Source organism: Grammomys surdaster, unplaced genomic scaffold, assembly GCF_004785775.1.
Source record: "Grammomys surdaster isolate TR1022 unplaced genomic scaffold, NIH_TR_1.0 358, whole genome shotgun sequence".
Classification (NCBI taxonomy): Eukaryota; Metazoa; Chordata; class Mammalia; order Rodentia; family Muridae; genus Grammomys; species Grammomys surdaster.
Window position 1 is genome coordinate 963,091 of NW_021604777.1, and position 8,952 is coordinate 972,042.

The 8,952-nt window shown below is 45.6% G+C and overlaps 2 protein-coding genes across 3 annotated transcripts in view; one reads left to right on the forward strand and one right to left on the reverse strand.

The window, feature by feature from the left end:
- Serpind1 (serpin family D member 1) overlaps positions 1-1,133 on the forward strand; it is a 12,977-nt gene extending 11,844 nt beyond the window's left edge. The window contains exon 5 of one of the 2 annotated variants that reach the window (XM_028779632.1): positions 21-47. Coding sequence is in view for 1 of the 2 variants with exons in the window: in XM_028779631.1 (XP_028635464.1) it covers positions 402-593 (192 nt within the window). In the remaining variant the exon portion in view is untranslated. Of the gene's footprint in view, positions 1-20; positions 48-401 lie in introns of those variants that run through there. The other variant, XM_028779631.1, reaches the window with a different exon arrangement.
- The window catches only part of Pi4ka (phosphatidylinositol 4-kinase alpha), a 120,946-nt gene that overhangs the window by 63,099 nt on the left and 48,895 nt on the right, over positions 1-8,952 (reverse strand). Inside the window, exons 18-19 of the mRNA XM_028779630.1 lie at positions 8,711-8,879; positions 6,390-6,440 (exon numbers count right to left, since the gene is read on the reverse strand). Of these exons, the coding sequence (XP_028635463.1) occupies positions 6,390-6,440; positions 8,711-8,879 (220 nt within the window). The remainder of the gene's footprint in view (positions 1-6,389; positions 6,441-8,710; positions 8,880-8,952) is intronic.

Here is an 8,952-nt window from a genome sequence, read left to right on the forward strand (position 1 = left end):
TGCTAGTCCCCACTGATCTGGTATGGCTCTCCTGTGCTAGTCCCCACACTTTGCCTTGCATTGGTGCTGCCTTTCTCCAACCTCCTGCTGGGCCTGTGATCCAGACTTTAAGGATACAGGAGACTGGGTAGCTATTTTGGCTCCCACAGTCTCTCAGACTATGGCCATGGCCAAAAGTGAATGTAGCTCTAATGTGCAAAGGTAAGAATGTATGTGTAACAGACACTCTAAGCTCAAAGATCAGTTACAGGCCATTTTGACTAGGTATGATTTCTCTTACGGTAGGTCTCTGGAGCTGTTTTCTGATAATGAGTCTTAATCAGATGCTCCATCTCACTCTACCCTCACTTCTCTGTGACAATCTATACAACTTGACACCTTTCCTTTCTAATTTTAAACAGTTCAAGCACCAAAGTACCATCACAGTGAATGAAGAAGGTACCCAAGCTGCAGCCGTAACTACAGTGGGGTTCATGCCGCTGTCTACCCAAGTCCGATTCACTGTTGACCGTCCTTTCCTGTTCCTAGTGTATGAGCAACGAACCAGCTGTCTGCTCTTCATGGGAAGAGTGGCCAACCCTGCCAAGTCTTAATGGTGGCGGTCTGGGCACCTGATGTAGTTTGGGGACACTCTGTAATCTTGTTTTCATTCTAACAAAGAGGAAAGAGCTACTTTGATATGATAATCTAAGTGGTTTATGATAATAATCTGAGCAGTAAACAGTGCCATAAGGGCACAGATACTAATGCAATTAATGGTTGTGCCAGCTCTTCCCTAAAGGTCCTACACACACACACTGCCTCAGCCTCCATGCCTTTGTCCCTAAGAGAGTGGGCAGAATGGAGCTGATACTTTCTCCTCAGGTAGCCTCATCAGCTTTACTAGTCAAGGCCTCTCCTCAGCCAGACCCCTCCATATGAATGGTACTGAGGAACTTTCACCCCTTCCAGGGAGGATGTCCAGGTAGCACCATTCCTGCCCAGTAGAAAAGTAACCTCAACATGTCTGAGATGTTCAGGCTTAATTCAAGCCCCAACCTTTTAAATTCATGTAAATATCTCTTCTTTCCTGTGTGTACATAGGACTATATATCCTATCCTAGAGATAAATAAACAACCATATTTACCATGTATCTGTTATAATTATCTTTTATTTTTTGTAGATATATTTTTATTATTTTTTAAGTTATGTACATGTGCATACAGGTGCTTTTATAGTGCATGAGTGTCAGATCCCCTTGGAGCTGCATTATAGGCAGTTGCAAGCTGCCTTACGTAGGTGCTGGAATTGAACTCAAGTCCCCTGGAAGAGCTTTTAACCACTGAGCCATATCTCCAGCCCTACCCCACTTTTTTTTTTTTGGTTTTTCGAGACAGGGTTTCTCTGTATAGCCCGGGCTGTCCTGGAACTCACTCTGTAGACCAGGCTGGCCTCGAACTCAGAAATCCGCCTGCCTCTGCCTCCCGAGTGCTGGGATTAAAGGCGTGCGCCACCACCGCCCGGCCCTACCCCACTTTTAAAGAAAGGGTTTCACTATGTAGCCGTGGAACTTGCTAGGTAAACCAAGCTGGCCTTGAACCTACCAAGCTAGGTAGACTGGCTGGCCCTTATACTTGAGGGTCTTGTAGGAAGTCTTAGTTACAGAGGACTCTGACCACATGAAGCAATACTAGTAATGGGAACAGCTGAAAAGAGTGTGCTACTTGCTAGTGGAATGCACAGAGATAGACAGCACTACATGTGTGCTGCCGCTGGCTTGTAGCAATGCACATTTGCAGACAGCACTGCATGTGTGCTGCCGCTGGCTTTGGAGGTCCACACTATTGTCACCTCCTCTTGACAGCTGAGGAAGCAATGGCAACTTACAGAAGGTCAGGAATTGGGCTGACCCTGGATCCAATGGCGGGCAGTCCTGCTCCAGGGCCTGTGACCCTGGCTGACTTTGCTTACATCTGTACCAGCACCCCTCTGCCAGGAGAAGACAGTGCAGGACTGAGGCAGGACCTCCCTGCTACATCTTTCTAGCTTTCTGGTGAAGCCTGATCCATCACCCTTTTCCCCATTTTTTTTCCTCCCTCCAATTTGTTTTAACAATGTTCTTTTTCAGTATTTGCTCTATTTATTTTATTGTGTTAGTAATTTCTCTTGCTTCTTACATTCCTAAATGTAGTTATCTCAAAACTGTGCCCTAAAAAGCTGGATAGACATGTGGTATATCCCTGTGATCTTAGTTATTCCAGAGGTTGAGGTTAGGAGGATTGGTTGAACCTGGACTATTTGGTGAAATCACTCCAGATCTTCAGCCCTTTGCTGTGTGTCCCTTTTCCTAATCCCTACCTCAGCTGCAGCCAGCCTAGGCCACAGTCAGCTTAGGTTCCCCAGGCTCCTGCACAGAGCAGGAGCCTCTGGTCTTCATGCTCTCTGCTTACTCACATCTACTTGGCATCCCCGTGATGCCCTTTAAAGACACTATCCTACCATCTCTCGAGGCAGTAGAGGATTAGTTCTCAGCACAGGCTCTGAGCTGAGCTGCCTAGGCTCAAACCCGATGCCTTGTAGCTATGGCATGTTGAGTAGGTTCTGTATCTTTCTGTCTCATTTGTACGATAGAGATAAAGCAGCAGCGGTCTTACAGGGTTGCCGTGATGATGGAATGCCTGGACAAGCTCTAGATCAGGGGCTCAGTTCAGCAACAGACAGGAAATATCTTACCAAGGTGTTCCTAACTTAGAGGTCCTGGATAGTTTTTTCATAGAACACATAGTGATCACAAATGTATTTTTATGGAAAAGAAGTTTAAAGCTTACAGAAGTGTCTATGACCTAGAAAAGGTTATAACCTAAGGCCACAAACGCGCCAGGGACAGAAATGAACCTATGCTCAGTGGGACATAAGAATACTTCCAGGAAGTGAGCCATGTCAATAAGCTGCTGTGGACAAGTCTAGCAAGTGAGCGGATGAGCTCGATCTCTTCAGGGTCAGACACATTCAGTATGCTTAAGCACCGGCTATCTAGCCACACAAGCAGTGAAGACAGAAGCTACAAACTTCGAAGGGAAGGGTCACCCATGTAAGCAGGAAGGAGTCTCTTGAGCACATGGCCCAGTCTCACAGCAGCTCACTTCAGCTTCACATTACTGAGATGCATGAAGAACAAGAGCCAGGCTTTCTGCAGCAAATCTACCTGCCCTTCTGAATCATTAAAAGTCCAAAACAGTCTTTGTCTTTGAAAAATGAAACAAAACAAACAACAACAAAAAGTACAGAATTCTAAATATTAAAAACAAACCAAAACAACCCTCTGCCCCACACCTTTGGAAATCAGTTTTTCTCAGAAGGTACAAGAGGACACTGAAAAGCAAATGCAAAAGCCTGTGGCCCTTTGGCTCTCTGTTGAGCAATTAGATCAAATATTTGTTTCCTCCCCCGTAATATAATCATTAACTTTTGTTAAAAATACAATAGTCCTGGGAAACCCACACCCACCCATGAGTGTGTAGAACTGTTCCTTTGCCATTAAGTATGTGCCTGGCTTCCTGGCTATGTCTGTGTGTCCCCTCTTCTCTCAGTACTATGCTTAACTCTACATTATTAAAACCTTTTTCTTAAGTTCAACTAAAAATAATAATACTCATTCTATTCATACAAAGAAGAAAGGTTTCGATTTTGGGGAGTGTTTGTTCTCACATGTCATTCATCACAGTGCTGCCTGTGCTGATCTTGTACAGAACCCCACTGACAGCTACAAGCTCAGCCTTGGCCTGTATGACCCTTCCAAGCAGCTTCATTATCACCGCCATTCTCACAGAGCCAAGCGTCTCTGGGATATTTCTTGAATAAACTTATACACTCTAAGTGAGTAACAGACACACCTGAAGTTCACAGGCAGGGAGACCTTCGAGGGAGGGGACATATGAGAGCAGAGCATGACACAGACATATGAAAGCACCACCATCAAAATTATTACTAATGCTTGTTTGTTTTGTTTGTTTGTTTGTTTGTTTTTTTCTGAGACAGGGTTTCTCTGTGTAGTTCTGGCTGTCCTGGAACTCACTCTGTAGACCAGGCTGGCCTCGAACTCAGAAATCCACCTGCCTCTGCCTCCCAAGTGCTGGGATTAAAGGCGTGCGCCACCACTGCCCAGCTATTACTAACGCTAATCTAAAAAATTAATTTTATGTGGAGCCTGAACCAGCAATATCCTGTACCAGGCAAGACTTCCAATGGAGAGACTGAGATACTAATCTAGTCACAAATCCTTTGGCCTACAATTTGTCCTGCCTACAAGATGTATAGGGGTAAGATGGAACAGAATTTGAGGAAGTAGCAAACTAATGACCAGCCCAGCTTGAGTCTATGCAAGGAGAGGGAGCCCACCCCCTGGCTATTAATGATATTCTGGTATACTTGCAGACAGAAGCCTGGGATAACAATCATTAGAGAAGCTTCACCCAGCAACTGATTGAAACTGATGCAGAGACCCACAGCCAAACATTAGGCTGAACTTGGGGAATCCTGTGGAAGAGGGGGAAGAAGGATGGTAGGAGCCAGAGAGGTAAAGGGCACTACAAGAAAACCTACAGAATTAACTAACCTAGGCCCATAGGACTCACAGAGACTGAAATGCCAACCAGAGAGCATGCATAAGACTGACTTAGGCCCTCTGTGCCTATGTGACAGTTGTGTAGCTTGGTTTTCATGTGAGACTCCTAACAGTGGGGCAGGGCTGACTCTGTTGCCCGCCTTTGGGGCCCTTTCCCACTACTGAGCGTCCTCATCTAGCCTCAATAGGAGACAACACACCTAGTCTTACTGCAACGTAATATGCCAATGCTGGCTGATATCTAATGGAGGCCCCACCTTTTCTGAAGAGAAAGGGAGGAGGGGTGGATGGTGGTGGAGGGACTGGGAGGAGAGAAGGGAGGGGAAACTGTCATCAGGATGGTAATTATTTATTTAATTAATTAAAATGTAATTTTATTATTTTATATTCTATTTTGAGACAAAATCTCAGTCTGTAGTTCTGGATGGCCTGGAACTCTCTATGTCAACCAGACTGGCTTTGAACTCACAGAAATCTGCCTGTCTCTTCTTCCTAAGTACTGGGATTAAAGGTGTGTATTACCAAACCCTAAAAGGTTAATTTTATAAAACTGAATGGAGGGCCAAAGAGATATTTTGCCAGTTAAAAGAGGGAGGGAGGGAGAGAGAGATACAGACAGAGAGACAAGAGACAGAGAGGCAGAGAGAGACAGAGAGACAGAGACTGTTCTAGACTACTAGCCCAGGCTATACAACAAGACTGAACTGGTCAGTCAGTCTCCTTCCCTGCCCTTCTCTCTGTCATGTCTGTCTCTATTGTCTCTGTAGTCTGTGTCTCAAACACACACATACACACACACACACACCCTCCATTTGCCTGTCTAAAATTCTGCCCTTACGACCCTCAGCCCCCAGGCAGGTAGGCCACACTTTCAAGGCCTGGGATGAGCAAAGAACAAGAGCGGGATAGAGATATGGGAACACTGGGTCCTAAGGACTGATGCTGGGAATGACTAGGAATGGGAAAAACATCGCAGAAGTTATTTTCAGAAACTAAGTATAGTGACACACACCTTTAATCCCTGCACTCAGGAAACATGGGCAGGTGAATCTCTCTGAGTTAGAGGCCAGCCTGGTCTACATATTGAGTGTAGGGCAACCAAAGCTACACAGTAAGACCTTATGTCATTATTTTAAAAAATGTTTTGCAGATCAGTAGACACAGCATAAAACAGGACAGGACAAATACAGGCTCTCTAGCATAGTGTGCTGCATCAGGAAGCAGGGCTTGGATCCACTGTACCCAGAGGCAGGGCTGAAGTCCCACTCTGCAGGAGAAAGCCTCCAAAGGAGGCCAGGCAAAGAGCCAGGCCAAGCCACTGATACAGGGCATGACAAGAGAGGATGAGAGCAGGGCCAGGTCTAGCCACCATGCAAGAAGGTAAGCGGAGCGAGTCTGCGGAGGACCTGCGGAGGAAGGCTGGGCAAAGGATGAAGGAACAGTGGCCCTATGGCTTTCATTGAAAGTCACTGTAACTGAAACAACTATATCTTTAGAGTCCTGGGATCCCACTAACTTATTTATTTATTTTTGTTGTTTGTTTGTTTGTTTATTTGTTTGAGATAGGACCTTATTATACAGCTCTGCTGTCTTGGAACTCAACTATGTAGACCAGGCTGGCCTCAAACTTACAGATCAATCTACCTCTGCCTCCCAAGTTCTGGATTAAAGGCACACACCATTTTGGCTGGCTGAATTACTGGGATTTTAGAAAAGCATTTTTATAAGGATTTTGTGCAAACATGAATAGCTGTGACTTAAGTTCTCTGACAGAAAAATACTCACCACAGCTATTACAGGAATGAGCACTCCCAAATTCCCTGCACTGCTGGAAGCCTAGGGGGAAACCAAATATATCACTGGCAAAACATATTTCTCTTATTAACAAACAAAAATCTGAACAGAATTATACAGAAAAACGATGAGACATACACACAGGAGCAGAACGATGCGCATCTGGTGCATTCTTCGGCTCTAGCACTGTTTACACGCTAAGCACTTAAACTATAAGCCCCACTCCCCATGCAGCATGCGTAACTCAGGTTCTGTGCATGTGGTGCTGAGGATGAGCCTAAAGCCTTGCACACGCTACACCTGCTCTACCACTGAGCTCCATGCTCAGCCCTGCAGTCACTTTAATGGGGCGGCAGACAACAACATCAAATACAAACCGTTAATTTACGATTGTGGCAATTCTAAACAGTCATGACATGGTCATTAAGAAGGCAACTTTCGGAAAAAATGTAGTCACCTTAGAAGAGTGCTGACAGAAACCAATGAGAACAAGTCAGGGGTTAAGCGCCTCCTCCGACTCTGTGGTACATGCATGCAGAGAAAACCTGGCAATGTCTGTATCTTTTCTGTAAGTAAGGAAACCCTGGAGATTTTAATAATTAAATTGGTAGATTTCCTAGCTACATTTAGCCCAAAATGCGGCTAAATGTCAACAAATACTTGTGGGAGCCAAGGAAGCCCTGAGAGATGTGTACTGTCGACTCCAGCATAGAAAACCTCTCTCCACATGGGCCTTAGCTTAACTTTTCTTTTTGAAACAGGGTCTCACTGTGTAGCCCTAGCTGGCCTAGAACTTGCTATGTAGAGCAGGCTAGCTTTGTACTCATAGAAATCCACTCTAACTCCCGAGAGCTAGGATTAGAGGAATGTGTCATCACATCTGACACTTAGGACTGGTTATTAGTTAGCATCTTCCTCTGTTTCTACAGGTTCCCCTCACTCTAGAAGTTTGTCCTTCAGTGAACACTTGGCTGGTTAATAGTAATTACTCTACAAAGAACAGGATCCCACCTTTGTATTTAGGACAGAAGGGAATCCTGATATTGTTCTTCTTGACTCTGAATAAGCATTATATTCCAGAAGTCTTGAAATTCTATAAAAATGAGCAGCAAGAGGAAGCAGATAGGAGTGGCCATAGGTCCCAGTAGGTCAACTGGGCATTAGTGTTGATTTCTTGTGAGAGAGAAGGTTCTGGATATGCTGACACCACTTCCTCATGTGTTTACTACCTCCCTTCGTCACCAGCACTTTCCCCCCATCACCTTGACACTTAAGCCTCTGCTGACTGTAGGGGACAGTCTCTTCTGAGATCCTCCTGTACAAGTCCTTCACAGGAAGGATTCTATGGACATGTCAACTCAGACATTCCTCTGTAAGGCGTTTCTGACCAGCCTAGTTTCAAAGTGCTCCTTGCTGGGCTATCCTGTTCTATACTCCCACAAAGCCTCTCATGGAGGGGGATGTTCCCTTCCCTTATTTGCTTAATTACTCACCCAGAACAATAGCCCTGACACTGAAGCCCATGGGCCAAATCCTAATCATTACCTGTTTCTTGCACACTGGCTATAGCTGCTGTCATCTACCACAGAAGAACTGAGTTGTTGCAACAGAAACTGTCTTAGGCCTGCAAAGACTACAATAGTGACAGCCCGATTCTTTATACTAAGTGGCTGAGTCTGACTTGTGACAGTACTGAGCACAGTAGAGCACCTGGGAAAGGGGAAGGGGAAATAATGCAAGCATGGAACTGGAATGTGGGAGAGGGCTCAAGTGTTAGTGGGGAGATGATGTGGTAAGGGGTGTCCTCTGTCTTAGACACCCCCAAGTAAACAACTTGAGCATTTAAAAGGTAGCATTCTGTCTGTTGCTGTGGACCTGTCTTCCTATGACAGTGTGGTATCACATAAGAGCTGGCATCCCTTATGCTCCAATGACGGGCGTCTAAGGCCCTCCATGGATGGAGGATGGTGTCCTCAGGCCCAGGACACCATCAACACCTGCTTCCTGATGAGCAACCTAGGGAGAGCTGTCCACGCAGAAGCCCATGCTTGCTGCTGCTGTTTTGATGTCACCTAGGCTGATACAGGCCAGATTCAATGTTGTGAGGAAGCCATCCTCTTCCCTAAGCAGCATCCTTGAAAAACCCCTTCCCTTTTTCTTATACCGTCTAACAGGTAGAGGGTGTTAGCATATGTGAAATCTTGGTTTGAGCCCAAGAACCAAAAACACAATACATTTAAAACTTAAATAATTTAACAAGAAAGCACCATATTTCAACCAAGGTAGTTCCTCAAAATGCACCTCCTTCCTACCTTCAGGGCGGGCCCCTTCTCACTGGCCCTCTCACTTGCTCTTTTCCCCTCTAGCCCCAGCTGCACAAACAGTTCCAGCAGGTTCATCAACAGCTCGTCCACAAGATGCTCCTCCTGAATGTTGGCTGCGATGTTGGCCAGGGCATTGATCACTGCTAGGGAGCAGTGTCTAAAGAAGAGAAACAAAGTCATGCTCACTGCAGGCCCTCAGTGATGCAGGGGAGCACTGCAGGCCCTCAGTG